At 50.2% G+C, this 24,787-nt stretch overlaps 1 protein-coding gene across 1 annotated transcript in view; it reads left to right on the forward strand.

The window, feature by feature from the left end:
• Positions 1-6,682: 6,682 nt before the first annotated feature.
• The window catches only part of Notch3 (notch receptor 3), a gene marked incomplete in the record, with an annotated part of 45,454 nt that continues 27,349 nt past the window's right edge, over positions 6,683-24,787 (forward strand). The window contains 17 exon segments of the mRNA XM_027419483.2: positions 6,683-6,815; positions 9,263-9,341; positions 13,893-14,035; positions 14,118-14,456; positions 14,542-14,664; positions 14,747-14,980; positions 16,378-16,533; positions 16,629-16,814; positions 18,165-18,278; positions 18,568-18,681; positions 19,035-19,268; positions 19,389-19,499; positions 21,951-22,143; positions 22,224-22,375; positions 22,868-22,981; positions 23,434-23,589; positions 24,383-24,608. Coding sequence (XP_027275284.2) covers positions 6,698-6,815; positions 9,263-9,341; positions 13,893-14,035; positions 14,118-14,456; positions 14,542-14,664; positions 14,747-14,980; positions 16,378-16,533; positions 16,629-16,814; positions 18,165-18,278; positions 18,568-18,681; positions 19,035-19,268; positions 19,389-19,499; positions 21,951-22,143; positions 22,224-22,375; positions 22,868-22,981; positions 23,434-23,589; positions 24,383-24,608 — 2,792 coding nt within the window.

The following is a 24,787-nucleotide window of genomic DNA, read 5'->3' on the forward strand; positions in this document are numbered from 1 at the left end:
TTTATGTATATGAATGTTTTGCCTGTGTGTATGTCTTTGCACCATGTACGTGATGCCCACAGAGTCCAGAAGAGAGCATTTAGATTCTTTGGAACTGGAGTTACAGATGATTGTGAACAACCATATAGGTGCTGGGACTCAAACCTGGGTCCTCTGGAAGAACAGTCATTTCTCTTAACCACCGAGCTATTTCTCCACCTTCACATTTCATCGTCAGGCATGATTTGTCATTTCTCACACATGCCACCCTCTTCCAATGTTGGACCCTCTGTGACCTTCCTTCCCGTCTCCACTCCTATACCTGGTGTCCTTAGTTCCAGGTGGCTTGCTAGGAATTCACCCTTGGATGCCGCCAGCAGCCATGTTGGACTGGGAAAGTACAGGCTGCTGGTTGAAGAAAGAGTTTGATATAGAATAATGAAAGGGTTTTTAAGAGTTATGGCTTAGTGCCAGGCCTAGTGACCTGACTTTGATTCCCAGAACACACAAAGTAGAGAGAATAGACTTGCAGGTTGTTCTTTGACCTTTATACACATGTGGCAAATGCATAAGTACTACGTCTCACATACACAACATAAGTAAAATGCAAGCCAGGTAGTGGCATATGCCCTTAATCCCAGCACTGGGGTGACAGGGGAGGGCAGATCTCTGAGAATTCAAGGCCAGTCTGGTCTAAACAGAGTGAGTTCCAGGACAGCCAGGGCTACACAGGGAAACCCTGTCTTGGAAAAAAATAGTTAAAAATAAATAAAATGCATTTTTAGACTTATTATAATTAATGCTGATCGTGTGTGTGTGTGTGTGTGTGTGTGTGTGTGTGTGTGTGTGTGTGTGTATTTATGCATGTGAGTACAACTGTCTTTGGGGGTCAAAGGAGTCAGGTATTCCCTTGAGTTAGAGTTCCAGACAGTTGTGAGCAGCCCAGCATGGGTTCTGGGAATCCAACTCAGGTCCTCTGCAAGAACAGCAGTGCTCTCAACCCCTGGACTGTCTGTCTCTCTAGTCCAATAAGATGTAAACAAAAAAAAAAAATTGTTTCAGGGACAGGGCTGCTAGAGAGGAATGAACAGCAGGATGGGGAAGCGGGGCTTGGATTTCCTCCTGGGCCTATGGAGAGGTGCGACTTGCGCTGCACCTGCCGAGGCTGACTAAAGTGACCCAGCTGAATCAGTCAGACAGCTTACTCAGCACACTGTAGTGAATCAGCCCGGCCCCCTTCTTTTTTTTTTTAATAATTTATTTAACTTTATTTTATGTGTATTGGTGTGAAGGTGTCAGATCCCCTGAAACTGAAGTAACAGACAGTTTTGAGCTGCCATGTGGGTGCTGGGAATTGAACCCGGGTCCTCTGGAAGAGCAGCCAGTGCTCTTAACCACTAAGCCATCTCTCCAGCCCCCCCTTCTTATGCAACATTTTTTTATTTGTCCAACCTTTATTCCTTCCTTACCCCTCCCCTGAAGTCCACATGGCCTGGTGTCCCTTAGACCCCAGTTCAGATCAGAGTTTTTAATTCTCAGATGTAGCTCATCAGCACAGCTAAAGGTTGCCTGGCACGCACCAGGTTCCATCTTCTGAACTACAAAACAAAAACTAATGACAAGGCAGGAAGAGTGGTGCATCCCTCTGCCTTCAATCCCAGCATTAGGGAGGCAGAGGCAGGTGTATCTCTGTGAGTTTGAGACCAGGCTGGTCTACAGAGTGAATCCCAGGACAGCCAGGGCTACACAGAGAAACCCATTGTCAAAAAAACAAAACCAACCAAATAAAAAAAAAAAAAAAAACCCAACAGGGCTGGCGAGGTGGCTCAGTAGGAAAAGGCACTTGCCCGGCAAACCAGTGAACTGAATATGATCCTTAGAATCCACAGGAGGGAAAAGGAGAACTTCTGTTACTAAGCTGTCCCCTGACTCCAGGAACGAACACACACACACACACACACAATTAAAGCAATAACAAACTCAGCTCTTTGACAGTGCATCCATGAAATCATGGTTGATGTCAAAGTTATTCTGATTCACCCTTAAGCTGGGCAACTATTCTCGCATACAAGGGATACAATCATGAGGGGACATGACAGCATTCTGGAGGTCAGCTCTGTCTCCAGCTCTCATCAGTCAGTCAATCAGCTTTCCCTCTATGTCTTCATGCTTTCCTTTCTCATGAACATTCTCTCTCGGTCTCCCAAACCTCCTCCTGTTGCAGTCTTTAAAAGTCATCAAAAGAGGCTAAGGGAAGTTGTATAGTAAAGCTCTTGCCTAGCTCATGTGAGGCCTTGAGTTCAAATCCTAGCAAATACATAAATAAGCAAACATCATCTAAATGAATCTGGGCTGTGTGCTTAGGGGAAGCTGAAGCAGGAAGATCATTCAGTCTTTAAAACTGTTTTTAATGTTTGTTTGGTGTGTGTGTGTGTGTGTGTGTGTGTGTGTCTGTGTGTCTGTGTGTCTGTGTGTCTGTGTGTATAGGTATGTGGTGGTTTGAATAGGTATGGCCCCCATAGGCTCATGTGCTCCAAGGCTTGGCTCATAGGGAGTGGCACTATTAGGAGGTGTGGCCTGGCTGGAGTAGGTGTGGCCTTGTTGGAGGAAATGAGTCACTGGGGTTGGGGGTTGGGCTTTGAGGTCTCATTTGTTCAAACTATGCCCAGTGTGGGACACACAGTTCACCTCCTGTTGCCTACCGATCAAGATGTAGGACTCCCCACTCTTTCTCCATGTCCACCTATGTGCTGCCATGCTTCCTGGCATGATAATAATGGACTAAACAACTCCGTGATTTTAATGAGAGTTGCTGTTCTCATGGTGTCTCTTTGAAGCAACAGAAATCCTAACTAAGACAGGGTGTACGGGTGCATTTACATCAGTGCATTTATAGAGGTCAGAGGGCGGTTTACAGAAGCCGGTCTCCCCTTCCACCTTGTGGCTCCCAGGGATGAAATTCAGGTAATCCGGTCTGGCAACAGGTACCTGTACCTGACAAGCCATCTGACCAGACCCCTGTTTTCTTTCTTGAGACAGCATCTTGGGTAGCTGAAGCTGACCTATCTAGCTGCAGATGACCTTGAATGTTTGGTCCTCCCAGCAGCACCTCTAATGTGCTGGGATTACAGGCATGTGCTACGTGACTGTATTTTTGTCTTTAAACTGTGTTGTTGGAAGTCCAACCAGGGATTTGTGCATGATGAGCAAGCACTGGCCTTGGAAGAGCATTTAAGTGCAGCAATTCAAGATGGGCCTGGCAATGTAGTAAATCCTTCTCCCCATCTCAAAACAAAATCACCACACACACACACACTAAATAGTGTAGTTGAGGATGTGGCTCCGTAGAAGGGCACTTGCTGGCAACCATAAGGTCTTTTGATATATCCCTAGCACTTAAATTTTTTAAGTAAAAAAAGAAAAGCCATGGTGTGTGGTGGTGCATGCCTTTAATCCCAGCATTGAGGAAGCAACAGGCAGGCAGCTCTCTCTGAGTTCTAGGTCAGCTGGTTTGCATAGTGAGTTCCAGGCTACTCAAGGGTACAAAATCTCACACCATCAAACACAGAAAAGCCAGCCAGAAAGTTCAGGATTCCATTTATGTGGAATATTAGGGGCCAAGAGAGATGTCTCAGAGCCAAAGCTGATGACCTGCGTTTGACTCCAAACCCACACTGTGGGAGAGGAGAACTGACTCCTGCAAGTTGTCCTTTGACCACCACTCAGATGCTGGGCATCCCTCATTAATAAATGAAATAAGACTACAGGAAATAATATCCAGAGCAAGCAAGGCCATAGATAAAGAGAGCAGAGTCATAGCTGTTAGTAGCTGGTGGCAGGGAGAGGAGGAGTGGCTGCCGTTAGGAACAAGATCCTCTTTTTCCAGGACAATGGAATGCCATGGAGCCAGAGAGGTGGAAATTAGCTCAAACCTGTTAGTGTATTAAGTGACACTGAGTTGTAAACATCAAAATAGCAAATAGGTAAATTTATGTAACGTACACTATTTAAAAGAAAATCAAGAATCAGGTATGGTGGTATGCACTTTTAATCCCAGCACTCAAGAGGCAGAGGCTGGTGGATCTCTGTGAGTCTGAGGACAGTCTGGCCTACAGAAGAGTTCCAGGACAGCCAGGGGTACACGGGGAAACCCTGTCTAAAAGCAAAACAAAATAAACAAACAAAACAAAACCAAAAAGCAAAGCAAAACTACCAAAAGCATAACATAACCATCACCACCAAACTACCACCACCACCAAAAAAACAAAAACAAAAACAAAAAACAAAAAAACAATCAAAAGAAACACCAATAAATGCAAAAATCCAGTGGGCAAAAGCTTAATGGGTACCAGAATATTTATAGATTCAGAACATCTACTTCTACAACAATTATTTGTTATAGTGGAAGATACCATGGTTGGTGGGTACATGCCTATAATCTCTGTACTAAGTAGTTGAAGGCAGATGCAAGAGTTCAAGGTCAGCCTTGGCTACTCAGCAAATTCAAGATTAGCCTGAGCAATATAGAAAGACCCCGTCTCAAAACACCAAGGGCTGGGGGATGCAGCTCAGTGGTAGAGCTTTGATCAGCATGCTCAAGGCCCCAGGATCCACCTTGGCACTGCAAAATAAATTAATAAACAAATTAAATATTGCAATAAGAGGAAGACAATTTTGCCAACTCTGTTTAAGCCAGTAAAGTTGGGTTTTTGTTTGTTTGGTTTTATTTTGGGGGAGCGGTTTTTTCAACACAGGGTTTCTCTGTGTAGCCTTTGGCTGTCCTGGAAACTCACTCTGTAGACCAGGGTGGCCTAAGACTCACAGATATCTACCCGCCTCTGCCTCCCAACAGCTGGGATAAAAGGCGTGTGCAGAATCACTGCCCAGAAAGCTATCAGATTTTAATGCTACCAATTTTAGGGACAAATGATAGGTACCCTGATAATATACCCTGGGGAGAATCCGGGGATTCTGCCAAAGATGCACACAGTTGGCCCTGAGGAACTTGCAGGCCATTCATCTGAGAGGCATCCTTTTAAACAACTGACCTCAATTTTCTGAAAACACAGAGACAGAGGAACTGCATTAGGAAAGATCTGGGATCCGGCCCTGGGAGCTAGAAGGGATGTTATTGGGAGCAACCAGAGAACTTTTAATAGAAACCTTGGGTGAGGGCTGGGGATGTGCTTAGGTGGAAGAGTGCTTGCCTAGCACACTGGCTTCCGTCCCCAGAATCACATAACAGAGTACGGAGCACACACCTGTAATCCCAGTACTGGGGAGGCAGAGGCAGAAAGAGCAGGACTTCCAGGTCATTCTACTCACACAGTAAGTTCAAGGCCAGCATGAGACTCTGCCTGAAAAGGAGACAACAGCAGGACAACACCACATTGGGCATGGAAGATAGTTTAGTTGTTCAGAGAGTTTGCTGCATAATCATGAGAATCAGATTTCAGATCCAGCACTCATGTAGCAAGCTGGGTAGTCCACAGATGCCCATAACTCCAGCTTTGAGTGATCCAGCCTTCTTCCCTGGCCTCTGAACGCACACACACACACACTAAAGACAAGGTCTCACTTTGTAGCCCTGGCTGACCTGGAACTTGTTATGTAGACCAGGCTGGCCTCAAACTCACAGGCATCCTCCTGCCTCTGCTTCGAGAGAAGGTATGTGCTATGAAACCCTGCCCAATAAAAAATACATTTATTTATTGTGTATCTGGTGTGTGGGGACATGTGTTCTACTTGTGGAGGTCAAAGCACAGCTTGTGGGAGTTGTTTTTCTCCTTCTACCACATTGGTATCTGTGTATGCTCTTCCAGGATTCTATGGGTCCTCTGGCCCAGCCTGTGGTCACCCAGTGCTGGGGATGTCACTTTCTCCCTCCCACTCTTGGGACTCCCCCAGGACAGAACTTAGCACCCCTGGATTTTCTATTCTCACTCCAGACAGAGGGGGCTGTCAGAAGTCTTTGCAGGTCAACTGGTACTGTAAAACTCAATTCGTTAATGGCAATAAAAATATAGGCCTCAAAGGCACAGTGGCGCACGCCTTTAATCCCAGCACTGGGGTGGCAGAGGCAGGCAGATCTCTGTGAGTTTGAGACCAGCCTGGTCTACAAAGTGAGTTCCAGGACAGCCAGGGCTACACAGAGAAACCCTGTCTTGAAAAACCAAAAGAATAAAAGAAGAAAGAAAAGATGGATTTCATGGTGAAACCATGTAGGATGTGTGTGTGCTAGAGGCTGGTGTGGACCTTTAAAAGCTTTGTATCTTATTTATTTCTCGTGTGTGTGTGTGTGTGTGTGTGTGTGTGTGTGTGTGTGTGTGTGTGTGTGTGTGTTTGCACTTGTGTCCTGGCGGTGTATGTGTGCCCTGGCTTTGGTTGTGTGCTGGAGGATGGGGATGGGTATGCTCATGAGTTGGATGCCTGCCATGTCACGCCGGTTAGGTCTGCATCTCTTGTGGCCGACGTGAGTGTACCAAGGTCCACAGGTCCCAGGCTCCGCGGGTAGAGGGTCGGACCCCAGGAGGCCGGGCAAGGGGCGGGGGAGCTAAGGGCCGGCCCCAGGGCGGGGCGAGCCGCCCAGGGCTGGGGGCGGGGCGGCCCGGCAGCCTCACTTCGGCGAAGTTGGCGGCGCGGAGGCTGGCCCGGGACGCGCCCGGAGCCCTGGGAAAGAGGGAGGAGGGAGGAGGCAGGAGGGAGGGTCGCGGCCGCCATGGGGCCGGGGGCCCGGGGCCGCCGCCGCCGTCGTCGCCTGATGGCCCTGCCACCGCCACCACCGCCCATGCGGGCGCTGCCCCTGCTGCTGCTGCTAGCGGGGCCGGGGGCTGCAGGTGAGGGAATCAGGGACATGGAGGGTGGGACTGGGGCTGCAGGGGCGGGGAAGCACAAACCCCCCTACGTTTGGGACTTAAGGGACTTGTAAGCCCAAGAGTAGAGCCGGGGCAGGGGTGCAGGAGCTAGGGGCTGTATGCCAGTCATGGGGCGCGCAGGAGTTCGTGATGGAAAGGCAGGGTCCTAGAGGCCCGAGGAGTCAAAATCCTTGAATGAAGCAGGAGACCGAGACTGGGGACTCGGATGTGGGAACCTGGGACTGAAATTTGGAGGCGAGGTGTATGAAAAGTTCCAGGTTCACCCTGTCCTACTTCTGCCTGGAGTCCTGGGAAGGTCATAGTGAGGGCTCAAGGACCCCCAAGGCCTAGGACCCTTTGCACAAAAGGCTCCCCCCCATCCCGGGCGGGCCGGGAGTAGAGGGGGGGGCGAAGAGGGGGCGCGAAGTTCTTGGAGCTCTGAACTCGGAGAAAACTTCTCAGGCCGGAGAGCTGCAAGACCTGGAGCTGGAGCGTAAGGAGCCGGAGCTGATGCTCCGGCGGTGCCCGCGCCCCCTCCCCTGCGTGCCGCCCGCTCCCTCTTCTGGCCGCTAGGATCCCACAGCTCTGTACCCCGCCTCTGTGCCGGAGGAGAAGGGGCGAGGCCCACGTGCTCCTCTCCAGCTTCTGGTCCCCCTCCCTGTGGCCGGAGCCCCTCCCCAGCCCGGCCTGGGGCCCCCCGCCCCTCCTCCTCCAATCCTCACTCCCCTCCCCCGCTCGGGACAATGGCTGCGCCGTCTAGACACCCCCCTCCCCCTGGCCGGCCTCGCGCTTTCTTTGCCAGACAAAGCGGGACCCATGGAGGGCCAGAGCGGGGACTGAGGGGGCGCCCCCATTCCCGCCCCGGGAGGCCTGATCAGAGGGGGAGGGGCATAAGCCGGTGGCCTGGGTCAGGGGTTCTAGGGAGCTCACGGTGGGAATCAGGGTTGGGCCCGGTGAGAGTTGCAGAGAGGGACCAGCGTCCCTAGCCTAGCCTCTGGGCTCATCTAGGCAGGACCAGGCAGGAGCCACCACCCCCGCGGGGCCAGCGCAGACTCATGGCCTGTCACACATAGATGAAAATGTGCATGTGCGCAGGTTTAGCACACCCACAGACGCACACTTGGCACACACAAGACACACCTACGTGTTCACCGTTTGTATGCTGTTGTGCATTCATACAAGGTCAAATATGATCACACATATGCCCAGATCGACCAAGACTTGGTATGCATTGATAGTCAAGGTCATACTCATAATGCCAATACATGACCCATATAGACACACCGGGGGCCACAAACAGCTGTATGCTTGAATAATGCTATTCGTATAGGTGGATGCACAGCACTTGTGGCTTATGTTCTTGCGAGCACATGGAGTACTTGGCTGTGCTGTTCACAGATACCAGCGTGGTAGCATGCACATACACTTAACCTAATACTCTCAAGTCTTTACAGACTCACACGCATGTGTGCACAACACACACACACACACACACACACACACACACACACACACACACACACGGCTCACATAGTCGTGTCTCCCATCACACAGTTTCCAGTGCAAGTCACAAAAATGAATAGGTCTCTCAGTTTTAACTCATTCTCTTATGTACCTCTGTGTCTCTCTCCTTTCAGTTTCTGTCACTGGTCCCCCCCCCCCTCGCCCCAGCATTCTATCTCTCTCTAAGTAAGGACCACACTTCTACAGAGTCCCACACCTGCCTGAGCACATGATTCTCCACCAGCTCAGAACTAGCCACACCTCTTACCCATCTGGCAAGACTGACACACCCAAGAAGGACACAGCCCTGAGGGATGGGGACACTGGACAGGGCAGCACATGTCTTGCACCAGGTGCCTCTCCCTTACACTACACACCCTACTCAGCTACTACCCAAAGCCATCTCTATTGCTGTCATCAATTACTCCTGGGTGCATGCTTTGTCTATCTACTCTTGCTTGGCTGGAGTAGATACCCCAACATAAAGGGAAGGTAGACCCAGAGACCCACCATTTCTACCTCCTCCATTATCCCAGGACATGGGTTTGAAGACACAGACCCTTTTAGCACCCAGTACCTTCACATCCTACACTCTATCTGTAGAGAATCAATCTTCTCCATTATGCACATCTTAATTTGGGCAACTTCCCGAGCCCCCACATCTGGCACAAGTCAACTCCTCCTCCTTCCCACCCCTGCCTTGTGGTTCCCAGGACTTGAGCTGGCAGGGACAGCTGCGTCCCCAACAGCTGGGGCTGGGGCGGGGGGCCGTGGGAACTGTAGATGGGAGCCTCTCAGTACCCACAGAGACACCCTCCCAGCCTAGTGCAGCTGTTGCCTGGCAGACAGGAGAGGAAGGTTCTGTCCTTGTGGTTTGGGGTTCTGGGTGCCTGTCTGACCTCCCACCTTCTTTTGCTCCCACACAGCTTCCCCTTGCCTGGACGGAAGCCCATGCGCAAATGGAGGTCGGTGCACCCAGCAGCCCTCCCGGGAGGCTGCCTGCCTGTGAGTGTCTGGCCCAGTGCCATCAATGGGCCCTGCATGGGGAGATCTGTCCTCTTCCTCTACTTCTTGAGTCTCCTGGGGAATGTTGGTATCACTTCCTCCATGTGTGTGGTTTGGGTAACGTCTTGTGTTTCCCTATTGGGAATCAGGACAGAGTTAAGAGTGGAGGCTCTGAAGTCTATCTGGCTTGGGTTCAAATCCCGCATCATGTTGCTAAGTGGCTGAGACTTAAACCCGTTAAATCACGGTATTCTGGAATGGAAAATTGATTCCCAAGGCCAATGACAGTGGCTTGACAATGATGAGGACTTCCATACCTTCCCATAGCTCAGGATTTAGGAGACACACGGGCTGCCTATACTAGAGTCCTGTTTTATTGTCCTCTGGTTTGTGTGACTTTAGGTTAGTCACTTCTCTTTTCTGTACCTCACTGCATCTGTGCACTAGGAATGCTTTCCCTGACATATGACTATGAAGGAGCCCAATAATTATGTGTTTAATGATACAAGGAAATGCAGAGGGTTGAGGAAGAAGAGCAGGGGTGAGAAGGAGCTAACTAGAGGCTGAAAGAGCTCTGAGCTCTGGGACATCTGGAGCCAGGGCTGAGAACCTTCTGAGTCACTTCTGCATCTGTAATGGCCTTTCTTTCATGAGGTTGACTGTGAAGTTAGAAAAGAACCTTTAACTGGGTGGTTTGTACTTATCTTCCCCAGCAGAAGCGGGAGGATTGCCTTTAGTTGTAGGTCAGCTTGCACGACATGTGGAGTTCCATGCCTGCCCATGCCACAGAGCGACCCCGTTTCAAAAATATTTTGTTTTTGTGTCTAAAGGCAGGGGCCCCATCGAGATAGCTCAGGTAGGTAAAGGAGCTTGCTGCCAAAAGGTTGGCAACCTGAGTTAAATCCTGGGGACCTGCAAGGTGGAAGGAGAGAGCCAGCTTGTACAAGTTGTCCTCTGACCTTCACGTGCACACATGCATACACAAACTGATGTAATCAAACATTAAAATATATTTAAAAATGAAAGAGACTTTTGAAAGTCTTTGAGGGCTGAAGGTGTTCAGTGGTGCTTTGCCTAGCCTGGGTTGGGGGGAGGTGGACCTCAAATTTTGTGGACTTATTTTCTTTTTAATAGTAAAAGCAGTCCTCCCAGCAGCTATTAATTGGTTCATAAAATGTGTTCGTTTACTCAGTACCGAATGGGCTAGCCAGTGGGTCAGCTTCAAGCTAGGTGGGAACAGGCTGGCTTTCGGTATAGAAGATGCCCCTTTGAAGTTACACTGGCAGGTGAACTCAAGTGGCTGGAACCCCATTTAGCTTCCTTTTGGGGGCTATTGGCGAAGGGGCATCCTGCGGCTGGGGGTTTACGTTGCTGGAGCTGGGAGGGCAGAGTGCCTTCTTACTTGGAAGGAGTCACTTGGAAGGGAGGTTGAGCTACCGGGCCCGGGCGGGCGCCTGCGCAGTGGAACTTACACGCCTGGACTACTGCCGACAGGTGAATACGCCCGAGGCCGCCCCGCCCCTTGACAGGTGAATCACCGGCTCACGCGGCCTCCGGGAGCCCGGATCGCGCGGAGTGGAGCCCGCTCAGGCTCCAGAGTAGATCTTTTGGGGAGCCTCACCTTATGTCCCCCTCATCTCCCAGCCCTCTCCTTCAATTTCTCAAATCCTCCAGTCCGCTTAGAGGTGACCCTCCAAATGTCACTTTCTTTCACCGATACCTCCTAAGTGTCCCCCCCAGATCAGGCTCCGGAGCTCTCCCTCGCTTGGTCCTTGTCTGCCTGGCCGGTTGGTCAGTTTCCTCCTTGGAAGCCTCGCTCCCCGCTCCCCCCGCCCCCTCCCCCGTCTCCCCCAAAGCTCAGGCGCGGGGGCGGGGCGCGGGGCCGGGGCTGGAACCGGCCCGACCGGTCGGCGGGGGCGCGGGGCGCAGAGCGTGGGAACCCGCCCGCGGCGCAGGGAGGGGGCCGCGCCCAGCCTGGCTATGGTACCCGCAGTCCCCGGCGATCTGACGCAGCGCCCCCTCCTGGCGCGCCATCGTCACGGTCCTGCTGGTTTTTGGGGAAGGGGGCTGAGAGCATCACCTCCCGGTTTTGAACGCCACCCACACATCCCTGCCGGGCTGAGCCTCGACTTGTTTAGCTGGGAACAGAATTCGGGATGGGGGGTATTGTAAGGTGACGCTAAGAACTGAGTCACCTGCTTTGAGTTCTGCCCCTGGCGTTTGGGACCAGACTGAGCTAGGGGAATCCAGGCAAGGAGCCGGAAGGGTAGGGGAGAGGAGAGGAGGGTCGAGGTAGGGGTGACATAGGTTTGTATCGTTGCAGAGCCTGGATCTTTTGACCCCTTTATCCACCGTCCTAACCCCTGTTTCTGGAAAGGCTGAAAGTTCAAAGTCTTCTTTGATTCTTATTTTTTTCATTCAGGACTACCTTGGTGGGTTTGGGAAAGAGACTGCAGGCCTCCCTTCCAGCAGGAGGGTTGTGGTGCCCATGAGAAGCCCCGCCCGATCCGTGGGAGGAGGATTGTGTGCACTTGGGAGAAAGGAAATTTAGGGTTTGTGGCTATCTTCCATCTGTCCGTGTGAGTGAGAGTTTCCCATATATGCGTGGGAGGCTGTGGCTTGGTGTTTGCCAGGCCAGTATGCCCAGTTGTATGTGTCAGTGTGGTTTCTGGGCCCTTCTGGGTGTGTCGGCCTCCTGGAGTTTGAGGCTTTTCTTTTGTTGTTCCCACTACCTGGAATGCCCTTCCCCACATCACCCTTTGGCTCAACCTTTTTGTCTTTAGTGTGTGAAAATGTAACACCCACTCATTCCATCACCCTTAGGCTGCCTGCGAGTTTCCTGTGGTTGCTGTAACAGATTACCACAAACAGGGTGGCTTAAAACAACAGAAATGTACTCTGGAAAACTCTCAGAGGCCGGAAATTAAGGCGTTCCCAGGACTGGCTTTCCCTGCAGACCGTTCGTTCGTTCGCGGGGAGAATCCCTTTCTGTCTCTTCCAACTTCTGGTTGGCTCAGGCGGTCCTTGGCTTATGCCTGCCTCTCCCTATTCTCTGTCTTTGTCTGCAAATCAATCAGTTTCTATTTCAGCATCTCTCCCTCTTTTCTCTTGCTGCCCTGACTTCTTCCTCTTGTGTCCTGGGAATGGAACCCAGGGCCCTGCATATGCCATGCATTGAGCCCTATTCCTAGTCTTTCTCTTCTAAAGATACTGTTGGTCCAGGCTGGTGAAATGATTCAGGGGTCTAGAGCACATAGTGCTTTTGCAAAAGATCCCAAGTTGGATTCCCAGCACTCAGATGGTTACGCACCTGTAACTCCAGCCCCAGGAGTTCCCATGATCTCTTCTGGCCTCTGAGGACACGGCTCTCAAGTGTACACATGCCCACATGCAGCCACACATATATACACATGATTAAAGATAAATACACAGGGGCTGGAGAAATGGCTCCACAGTTAAGAGCACTTATTGCTCTTTCAGAGGACCTGGGTTTGGTTCCTGGAACCCATGTGGTAGCTCACAGCTATCCTTAGTATCAGTGCCTTCTTCAGACCTCCATGGGCTGCAGGCAGGCACGTTGTGCCCACACATGCAGGGAAAACACTCATCCATTGAAAAGTAAAATAGATAAATATTTAAAAAAAAAAAAGACATCTGCCATTTGGAATGGCTTGGATAATCCAGAGTGAATTCATCTTGAAATACTTCATTATCTTATTGACTAAAATTCTTCTTCCTTCTTTCTTTTTTCTTGTGCTAGGGATTGAATCCAGGGCTTTGTGCATCCTAGGCAATGCAGCACCACTGATCTATATTCCCAGCCCTCTTGTTATTTGTTTAAAAATATATATAAACATATATGTTTGTTTATTTATTTATTTATTTATTTATTTATTTTGAGACAGGGTCTCATGTAGTCAAGACTGGCCTCAAACTTGTTATGTGGTTTTGAATTCCTGATACATTTGCTTATACCTCCCGAGTTCCAGGTTTATAAATGTGAGCCACTTTACCTGGCCCATCTCCTTAAAAAAAAGAAAAAGCTGATAGTCACAACTTCTGGGACATGGGCATGTTCTTCAGGGGGTACCACATCCTTCACAAAGCCCTTGTGGCTTATTCAAGCTGTTACTGGCATGTTTCATATTAATTTGTTGCTTGTTTTCTTTGCCTGACCTGGCTATGAGGACCAAGAGGGTAAGAATCACTTTTTTTTTTTTTTTTTTTTTTTTTTTTTTTTGCTGCTGTTTGAGTTTGTAGTAGGTGTCAATAGTATTTGTTGTCAGAATAAATGGGTTATGTCTGGGACTAGTGGCTTCTCCTTTCAACCCAGTGATCTGGAGGCAGAGGCTGAGGCAAGTAAATTTCTGTGAGTTCCAGGCTAGCCAGGGGTATGTAGTGAAACCCTATCTAAAAAAAGAAGAAAGAAATACCAAATGGATGTGTTTGACAGTTTGTTTGGCAAGTTTCTTGTTTGATGTGTGTGTCTTGTATCATCTGTTGGAGGTTGCCATGCTTTATATTGTCCCCACCACACATCTCTTCCCACAGGTGCCTGCCAGGCTGGGTAGGTGAGCGGTGCCAGCTGGAAGACCCTTGTCACTCAGGCCCCTGTGCTGGCCGTGGCATCTGTCAGAGTTCAGTGGTGGCGGGCACTGCGCGGTTTTCCTGTCGTTGTCCTCGTGGCTTCCGAGGTGAAGGGGTGGGCTTGGATGGGAGCCCGAGTTAGGCAAGGATGTGGTCAGTCCCAAGCTCACCCTCTCCTGGTTCTTCCAGGTCCAGACTGTTCCCTCCCAGACCCCTGCCTCAGTAGCCCTTGTGCTCATGGTGCCCCTTGCTCAGTGGGGTCAGATGGCCGCTTTGCCTGTTCCTGTCCACCTGGCTACCAGGGTCGAAGTTGCCGAAGTGACATAGATGAGTGCCGAGCAGGTGGGCCCTGCCGCCACGGTGGTACCTGCCTCAACACTCCTGGCTCCTTCCGCTGCCAGTGTCCACTCGGCTACACAGGGCTACTTTGTGAGAACCCCATAGTGCCCTGTGCACCTTCCCCATGTCGTAATGGTGGCACCTGTAGGCAGAGTAGTGATACCACCTATGACTGTGCTTGTCTTCCTGGTGAGTAAGTGGTACCCAGGGGAGGCAGCTGGGGACAATAGGCTAGTCTCCTAGTGACCGTCCTTATCTTGTCCTCCTCTACTAGGCTTCGAGGGCCAGAACTGCGAAGTCAATGTGGATGACTGTCCTGGACATCGGTGTCTCAATGGGGGAACGTGTGTGGATGGTGTCAACACTTACAACTGCCAGTGCCCTCCTGAGTGGACAGGTGGGCACCAGGGTTGCAAGGACTGGGGCTGACATTGGGTGGGCACACAGGCAACCTAGACCAGTACATCTTTGTGCCCTAGGCCAGTTCTGCACAGAGGATGTGGATGAGTGTCAACTGCAGCCCAATGCCTGCCACAATGGGGGCACCTGCTTCAACCTACTGGGTGGCCACAGCTGTGTATGTGTCAATGGCTGGACGGGAGAGAGCTGCAGTCAGAATATTGATGACTGTGCTACGGCTGTGTGCTTCCATGGGGCCACCTGCCATGACCGTGTGGCCTCTTTCTACTGTGCCTGCCCTATGGGCAAGACAGGTGAGTGGCCATTTTTTTTGTGGGCAACAGGATGCCATTGATAGTTTCAGACTTGAAAATTGTGATGGGGCTGGGGTGTTGCTTATCAGTAGACCGAGTGCTTAGTGCGCACCAGGCCACCAGGCCCTAGGTTCAATACTTAACACTAGGGAAGGAAGCAAAGATAAGGGAAGAAGGGAGGGACGGGAAGGGAGGAACTACTCGAGACTAGATTTGGGAGGAAGGCCTCACCCTCTGTCCTGTGAGAAGGCTGGTATATAGACCAAGGCAGATGCCATTGGAATAGGGGAACTACTGAGAAGTCTGACTGGGAAAGAGGCAGAGCCTCTGGAAGTTAGAAAGGGCAGAGGATGTGTTGAGGAAGGGCACTTGGATAGCTGGGAATGCTGGTGCAGGCCTTTAGTCCCAGCGTGGATCTCTGTGAGTTCGAGGCCAGCCTGGTCTACAAAGTGAGTTCCAGGGAAACCCTGTCTTGAACCCCCTCCACCCAAAAAAAAAAAAAAAGTTTATTTTATTTGTTTTGGCTGTTCCTACATGCATGACTGGTATGTTCAGAGGCCAGAAGATTTAATCAGATCCCCTGGCACTGGAGATAGTGAGCTGCCATATGGGTATTGGGAATCCAAACTAGGTGCTCTTAGCTGCTGAGCCATGTTTCTAGCCCTTAGTGACTTATTGGTAAAATATTTCCAAGTTATTTTCAAATGGTTTAGCAGAAACAGGTTAACAGATAAGTTAATAGTAAACCAAGGGCTCATATGTGAAACATATTCTGTCTTTCAAATTTTTTCATAATCAATGACTTTAAAAAAAAAAAGATACTGCTGGTTATATATAAGCAAGAAACAGGAGACATCCAAGCATGGTAGTGCATGCCTTTAATCCCAGCACTTGGGAGGCAAAAGCAGGTAGAACTTTGTGAGTTCAAGGCCAGCCTGGTCTACAGAGTGAGTGCCAGGACGTCAGAAAATTAGAGAAACCCTGCCTCAAAAAAAAAAAAAAAAAAAAAACAAGCAAACAAAGAACAAAAAGGAGGCAACTGTGATGGGCCGGATTGGCGTGGGTTAAAGTTACTCGCTGAATAAGCCTGGCAATCTAAATTCTATCACTGGAACCCACATGGTAGAAGGAGGGCATCAACTGCCCCAGGTTATCCTCTGTCCTCTATTCATGCACTGTGACATGTGTACACTCCCCAGAGAAGTAAATCAATTAGAAAAGTAATAAACAAAAAGCAAGGTGGTGCAAGTATAGCTCAGTGGCACCACACATGTTTTGTATACCCAGGGTGCTGGGGTCACATCCTTAGAACCAACCTGCTCCCTCAAATGCTAGGTATGTGGGAACTTTGGGCAAATCTGGGGACTAGCTCTTGATCTTGGCTTACCTTTTCTCAGGCCTCCTGTGTCACCTGGATGATGCATGTGTCAGCAACCCCTGCCATGAGGATGCTATCTGTGACACGAACCCTGTGAGCGGTCGAGCCATCTGCACTTGTCCACCTGGCTTCACTGGGGGGGCATGTGACCAGGATGTGGACGAGTGTTCCATTGGTGAGAAGGGCACCTTCTGGAAATGAGTCTGAAACCAGGGGAGAGGTGGAGCCATGCTTGGCCACGCCCATACTGTCTGTGCCCTCATCCCACAGGTGCCAACCCCTGTGAACATCTGGGTAGGTGTGTGAACACACAGGGCTCATTCCTGTGTCAATGTGGCCGTGGCTACACTGGACCTCGCTGTGAGACCGATGTCAATGAGTGTCTGTCTGGGCCCTGCCGCAACCAGGCCACATGTCTTGACCGAATTGGCCAGTTCACCTGCATCTGCATGGCAGGTGGGTGGTGGATGTAGTGTGGGTGGGTCCTGAAGGCTGGGGCCTGGGCAAGAAAAGCCAAGGGTGAAAGTGGGTTCATTTTTATTTATTAAAAAAAAAAAATTCTGGTCAGGTGGTGGTGGCGCATGCCTTTAATCCCAGCACTTGGGAGGCAGAGGCAGGTGGATCTCTGTGAGTTTGAGACCAGCCTGGTCTACAGAGCTAGTTCCAGGACAGCCTCCAAAGCCACAGAGAAACCCTGTCTTGAAAAACAAAAGACAAAAAAACAAAAAACAAAAAAATTCTGGGCATGGAAGCACTTGCCTGTAATTCTAGCACTTGTGAGGCAGAGGCAGTCTGGTCTACATGGTGATTTCTAGGATAGCTAGGATTATGAAGTGAGACCTGTCTCAAATAAAATAAAATAAAATGGGGCTACATAGATAGCTTAGTAGTTAAGAGTAATTCTTGCTTTTCTAAAGACTGCTGAGTTTGGCTCCCAGCACCCATATGTGGCAGTTCACAACTGCCTATAGCTCCAACTCCAGGGGATATACCACCCTCTTCTGGGCTCTGAGGATACCTATGTGCAACACACACACACACACACACACACACACACACACACACACAGAGAGAGAGAGAGAGATAAAAAACAAAAACAACAAAAACCATTTCAAGTCAGCTATAGTGGCACATATTTTCAGTACATGGGGATTGCAGGTCAGCCAGGGCTAGTAACTGTGCCTAGTAAGAATATTTGTTTCACAAATTGCATTTGTGTGTGTGTGTGTGTGTGTGTGTGTGTGTGTGTGTGTGTGTGTGTGTATGGATGTGTGCATTGATGAGTTCATGGCATGGTGTGAGTGTGGCGATTAGAGGATAGCTTTCAAGAGTCAACTCTCCTTCCACCATGAGGGTTCCACATTGTCAGGCTTGGCAGCAAGCACCCTTATCTGTTGAGCCATCTTGCTCTCCCCAAACTGGGTTTAAAGTGAAGCTTGCTGGCTGGAGAGAGAGAGTTTTGTGTTTTTAGGGTGAAACCTTGTAGCCCCGGATAAGTGCAGGACCAGAGCAGAGTTTTGCCAGATGATATTGGAGGGGGGGCTTCACCGATGTTGGTCCCTGTGAGATTACATCGGGTGAGGGTTCAGTGCGTTTGAAACTAAGTCTGAGACTGAACGTGCTCGTGTTCACCTGTAATCCCAGCATTTGGGCCGCTGAAGCAGGAGGGTCACTAGTTTGAGGCCAGCCCAAGGACAGTAGTAGGAACCTATCTCAACTAAACAAAACTAAAATCCAAGCCCTGAAACTAAAGTGAAAAAGACCTTTTGAGGGGAACTTCCAGTGCCCCATCCCATGCCCTTCCAGGCTTCACAGGCACCTACTGTGAGGTGGACATCGATGAATGTCAGAGCAGCCCATGTGTCAACGGTGGCGTCTGCAAGGATCGAGTCAACGGCTTCAGCTGCACCTGCCCGTCAGGTGAGGGCCCAGGGACAGGGAGCCTGGCATTTCAGGTTACGACAACATTGAAATTTAAAAAGAAAGTAATTAATTAAATACTTTTTTGTGTATGTGGGTTCTTTTCTTCTACTATGTGGGTTTTGGGAATTGAACTCAGGTTCTCCTTTCTCCTCTTGAGCAGTCTCCTTGGCCTTGACTACATTGAAATGAATTTAAAACAAAGCAAAGGGGGTTCCCCACCCGAATAAGGCAGGGCGCCGGCTTTGACTACGAATGTCACCACCTTTCATCCACTACTTACTCCCAGGATTCAGTGGGTCCACGTGTCAGCTGGACGTGGACGAATGTGCAAGCACTCCCTGCCGGAATGGTGCCAAGTGTGTGGACCAGCCCGACGGCTATGAGTGTCGCTGTGCAGAGGGTGAGGGTGGACCGTGAGACTGTGGCAAGAACCACAAGGTGGGCTGGTGGGCTGATGGGCATCAAGGACCAATGACAGGATTGGGGATAGCCTCCGAGGAGGGCTTCAGGAGGCCAGGGCAGGGCCAGTGACAGCTGGGGTGTAGACCTGACGATGTAGGTAGGTAGAGTTCTTGGCATGAGTCTAGGTGAAGTTCGCAGCCGGATTTAAAGTGGGAGGTTCAGGGTCAGGGGCGGAGCTTGGAGATGGGTGGAATGGAAGGGAGAAGGGGTGGGGCCTGAGAGCAGAGATAGAATTGGGTTGAGACTATAGCCAAGGACAAATGGGCGGATCCTGACTTCCTGTTCTTGCAGGTTTTGAGGGCACTCTGTGTGAGCGAAATGTGGACGACTGCTCTCCGGACCCCTGCCACCATGGGCGCTGTGTCGATGGCATTGCTAGTTTCTCGTGTGCTTGTGCTCCAGGCTACACGGGCACACGCTGTGAGAGCCAGGTGGATGAGTGCCGCAGCCAACCCTGCCGCTATGGGGGCAAATGTCTAGACTTGGTGGACAAGTACCTCTGCCGATGTCCTCCCGGAACCACAGGTGGGGTTTTGGGCTACTCTGTGACTGGAATAGTACAGGGGTGTGTGTGTGTGTCCCTGAGGGGTTTGGGAGTGGTGCTTGACAATACGGCTACTCCCTGCCATATTCCCCTCCCTGCAGGTGTGAACTGCGAAGTGAACATTGATGATTGTGCCAGCAACCCTTGTACCTTTGGAGTCTGCCACGATGGCATCAACCGCTATGATTGCATCTGTCAGCCTGGCTTCACAGGTGGCTGCCCTGAAGGGGGGAGGGCCTTGTAGGATAGGGATTAAGCTCTAAGTCTTTTTTAGGTGTGTTTTTCCCCACCTTTATTTTTAAAAAGCACACTTTATTTATTTTGTGTATGTGTGAAGTTCAGAGGATAATTTGGTAGAATCAGTTCTTTTCTACCATACAGGTCCCGGGGATCCAACTCAGGCCAGTAGTCTTGGTGGCTAGCATTTTTTCCTCATTGATTCATTTTGTCATCCACCTTCTTCCCTTTATTCACACACACATACACACACACACACACACACACACACACACTCTCTCTCTCTCTCTCTCTCTCTCTCTCTCTCTCTCTTATTTAAGGCCAGACATGGTGATGTATGCCTGAAACCCGGATAATTGGGAGGCAAAGGCAGGAGGATTGGTGTAGGGTTGAGGCTAGCTGGAGCATCATATGAGCACTAGGCCAGCCAGGGCCGCATGGCAAAATCACATCTCACAATAAAACAACACAGAGAGGGCTAGAGAGCTGGCTCTGCAGTTAAGAGCACTTGCTGCTCTTGCGGAGAACTGGGGTTCAGTTCCCAGTGCCCACATGCTGGCTCATAACTGCTTGGTTTTGTCTTTGTTTTTTAAATATAAAATAAAATGTAATGAAATAAAATAAGGTAAAACAAAAACCAACACATTGGATTTGGACAAAACAAAACCAGAAAGAAAAAAGCCTAAGAGAAGACATAAGAATTAGAGACCCACTGGGTGGTGGTGGCGGCGGTGGCAGCAGCTGCACACGCCTTTAATCCCAGCACTCAGGAGGCAAAGGCAAGAGGATCTTTATGAGTTCAAGACCAGCCTCATTGATAGAAGGAATTCCAGGATAGCTGGAGCTACACATAGAGAAACCCTCTCTCTCAATAATAAATGTGATGATGATGATGATGATAAAATAAAAAATAAAAATAAAACAGCATCAAACACAACAACAATAAAAAGAATCTGAGACCTACTCACTCACTCACACACTCAGGAATCCCAGGAAACATCAAACTGGAAACTATAATATATATGCAGAAGACTTGGTGCAGACCCATGTAGACCATGTACGCTGCTCCTGTCTTGACTTTATATGAGCTTTGATAATGTTGATTTAGAGGGTCATGTGTTCTTGGTTTCCTCCATCCCCTCTGGCTCCCACTCGGCTTCTTTCTGCCTGCCTCCTCTTCTTCAGGATTCCCTGAGCCCTGAGGGGAGGGATTTGATGGATACATCCTATGTATCTAGAGCTGAGTGTTCAAGGTCCACTCTCGGCATAAAGTGTGTCTGTGGGCCTCTGTATTTGCTTCCATCTGCTGCAGAAGGAAGCGTCTCTGATGATGCTGAGCGAGGCACTAATCTATGAGTGTAGCAGAATGTCATTAGGGGTCATTTTATCACTACTTTTTTTTTCCTTTTTTTTTTGTTTATTTGTTTTGTTTTTTGAGACAGGGTTTCTTTGTGTAGCTCTGACTGTCCTGGAACTCGCTCTGTAGACCAGGGTGGTCTTGAACTCACAGAGATCTGCCTGTCTCTGCCTCCTGGGTGCTGGAATTAAAGGCGTATACCACCACCGCCTGTTTTTTTGGTTTTTTTTTTCTTCTTAAGACTAGCAGTATTTGGTTTTATCCTAGGCCCCAGGGCTATCTAGACTCAGGTTCTTCTTGGTTACTCAAGCAAATGTCGGCTATGGGTTTCATCTTGACTGGGCCTTAAGTCAAATCAGATATTTGTTGGTCACTCCCACAAGCTTCATGCCACCATTGCACTAGCATGTCTTGGAGGCAGGACACCATTGTAGATCAAAGGGTTTGTGGCTGGGTTGGTGTTCACGGTTCTCCTTTGGTAGCGTGCAGAGTATCTTCCTGTATCAAATGCCCTAGAATGAAGTAGAAGGCTCTATGTAAACACCAGTTTGATTTCTCCATGTTCAATGTATTTTACAACTGCTTATAACTCCAGTTCCAGGAATCCAGTGCCCTCCGCTGGCTTTCATGGACACACCATGATCAAGATACATATAAGCGCTCACATGAAATAAATAAATAAATAAATAAATAAATAAATAATGAACTTTTTAAAAAGTAGAAAGAGAAAGGAGAGGTGGAGAGAGGGAGGGAGGAAGGGAGGCCGGCAGAGAGAGAGACAGAGACAGAGACGGAGAGAGCGAGCAAGGCTACCTTGTGGTAGCCTGAGCTGAGAGAGAGAGAGAGAGAGAGAGAGAGAGAGAGAGAGAGAGAGAGAGCACAAGAGAGCAAAGCTACCTTGTGGTATTCTGAGCTTGCTCAGAATCACTGTTACAAGATTGTCACCCTGTCAGCAGAATGAGGGCCTCACATGGGGATACAGCTGTGTGACACAGAAGGAGGTGTTCCCTCATTCTCAGTTGGTCCCAGCATCTTTGTTCTGGAACGAAGTTGCTTGTATGCTTCCTAGGGCCCCTCTGCAACGTGGAGATCAATGAGTGTGCATCCAGCCCGTGTGGAGACGGTGGCTCCTGTGTGGATGGGGAAAATGGCTTCCGTTGTCTCTGTCCACCTGGCTCCTTGCCTCCTCTCTGCCTACCTGCGAATCACCCCTGTGCCCACAAGCCCTGCAGTCACGGAGTTTGCCATGATGCATCCGGCGGGTGAGGCCCCTCCCCAACTCCTGACCTGTCTTCTGCTGTCTCCTTGGTCACCTGCTACCCCTGACTGCCTCCTCCTCCAGGTTCCGCTGTGTGTGTGAGCCCGGTTGGAGTGGCCCCCGCTGCAGCCAGAGCCTGGCTCCAGATGCCTGTGAGTCGCAGCCCTGCCAGGCTGGTGGCACCTGCACCAGTGATGGAATAGGCTTCCACTGCACCTGTCCCCCTGGATTCCAGGGTGTGTCCCCATCTTGTTTCTTATGTTTCCTTTCTATTCTTTAAAGCCTTGTTTAGTCATTGCCCCCCACCCCCACCCCACCCCACCCCGTGTGTCTCTGTGTGCACATGCCTGTGTGTGGAAGCCAGAACCAAAAGAGGGTGTAGGTGTCATGCTCTACCACACTATCTGTTCCTTTGAGGCAGGGGCTCTCCCTGAGCCTGGGGTTTGTGCTTTCTTGGGTAGGCTGGAAGCCAATGTGTGCCTGTGATTCTCCTGTTCCCTTCTGACATGTAGCTGGGGTTACAGTCTGTTATATGGGTGCTGGGGTCTGAGCTCTGGTCCAAATGATTGGACATCCGCTGCTCTTAAGCACCGAACCATCTCTCCAGCCCCTTCTGCACTTTTTTTTCTCTTTTGTCTTTTCTGGGTATGAGGGTGGGACTCTGTGGCTGGGCCAGTTGGGTGCAGTGAGTCATTCAGGACTATCTAAACCCTGCTGGTTCCCCACAGGCCGTCAGTGTGAGGTGCTGTCCCCCTGCATTCCAAGCCTCTGTGAGCACGGAGGCCACTGTGAGTCTGATCCTGGCCAACTGACTGTCTGTTCCTGTCCCCCAGGCTGGCAAGGTAAATCAGTGTCTCCCCTCCTCTCCTTTTTCTCCTCCTCCCCTTCCACACCCTCTCTTCTTCCTCCTTCTCCTTTCCCTTTTCCTTCTTTTCCTGCTCCTCACTTCATATCAGGGGATGCTGGGAAGCCCAAGGGGGACCCACCCCTGCTCTACCTTTAGAGAAAAGACAGCTGGATGTAGACATTCACAGGCCATGAGAGTCAGCTCAGGATAAGAGGGAATCACATGGGGCTGAGGATGCTGGGATGCCCGAGGCCGGATGACAAAAACTGTTTGAAGGGGTGACTCCAGAGTGAGCATTCACTAGCTAAAGAGACATAGTTCAGGAGTGGCATGTGCCAGATACCCAGGGGCAATTTCTTGCCTTTGCCTTCCCCTGCCTCAGCCCAAAGGTTCTTCCTGAGCTGCAGACACCCTCACACCCCTCTTTGCTTCCCCTGTCACCTCCAGGATCACGATGCCAGCAGGATGTGGACGAGTGTGCTGGTGCCTTACCCTGTGGCCCCCATGGCACCTGCACCAACCTGCCAGGCAGCTTCAGGTGCCTCTGCCATGAGGGATACACTGGCCCTTTCTGTGATCAGGACATTGACGACTGTGACCCCAGTAAGTGCAGGGAGCTCTGAGGCACTTCCCCAGGGAACCCACCATCAAGCCGTGCTATGTGCCTAGCACTGTGTCACTGCATCCTACAGCTCTGTCGCTGGCCTCACACATGAGGGCCTTAGTTCCATATGCAGCACTGTTAAATAAATAAGCAATGGGCTGGTGAGATGACTCTGCAGGTAAAGCTGTTTGCGTCTAAGCCCGATGGCCCGAGTCAGTCCTACAGCTCGAGTCAGTCCTACAACTTGTCCTCTGCTTTCTACACAAATACCACACACACACACACACACACACACACACACACACACACACACACACACACGAGTAATAATAAAAAATTACAAAAATAAAGCTGGGCGTTGGTGGTGCCCGCCTTTAATCCCAGCACTCGGGAGGTAGAGGCAGGAGGATCTCTGTGAGTTCGAGGCCAGCCTGGTCTACAGAGTGAGTTCCAGGACCTTCCCCCAAAAGCTACACAGAGAAACCCTGTCTTGAAAAACAAAACAAAACAAAAAAAGGTGTCTGTCTGGGCCTTTAATATCAGCAGAATGCAGGCTCATCTCTGAGTTCGAGGCCAGCCTATTTTACATATTGAACTCCACGCCAGTCATGGTGATATAGTAAGACCCTGGTTCAAATAAACAAAGAAAACAAAGCAAATAAACAAAGAAGAGTCTCTCCTCTGGGTTGAATCTGGCTTCTTCCTGAAGTGCAGTTCTGTGAAGTGCAGTTGGGTCAGGCCAGGCTGATGTGGGTATAGGGAAAGACCAGACTTCCTTCCTGCTCACTGCAGACCCGTGCCTCAATGGTGGTTCCTGCCAGGACGGCGTGGGCTCATTTTCCTGCTCTTGCCTCACTGGCTTTGCTGGTCCTAGCTGTGCTTGGGATGTGGATGAGTGTCTGAGCAGCCCCTGTGGCCCCGGCACCTGTACTGATCACGTTTCCTCCTTCACCTGTGCCTGTCCACCTGGCTATGGAGGCTTCCATTGTGAGAATGACCTGCTGGACTGCAGCCCCAGGTGGGTGGGGTGTGGCTGGACACTCAGGGGCCTGTGACGGAATGGGGACCAGAGAGGGCTTCCTGGGTCTGGCATCTGCCTGAGGCCTCTGATGATGGTGGCACATGTCTGAGGATAGGGCAAAGATGGATGGAAGTCACAGATTCCAGTCCTTGTGAGACCCAGGCTGGGACAGGATC

Source organism: Cricetulus griseus, chromosome 5, assembly GCF_003668045.3.
Source record: "Cricetulus griseus strain 17A/GY chromosome 5, alternate assembly CriGri-PICRH-1.0, whole genome shotgun sequence".
NCBI classification, from domain to species: Eukaryota; Metazoa; Chordata; class Mammalia; order Rodentia; family Cricetidae; genus Cricetulus; species Cricetulus griseus.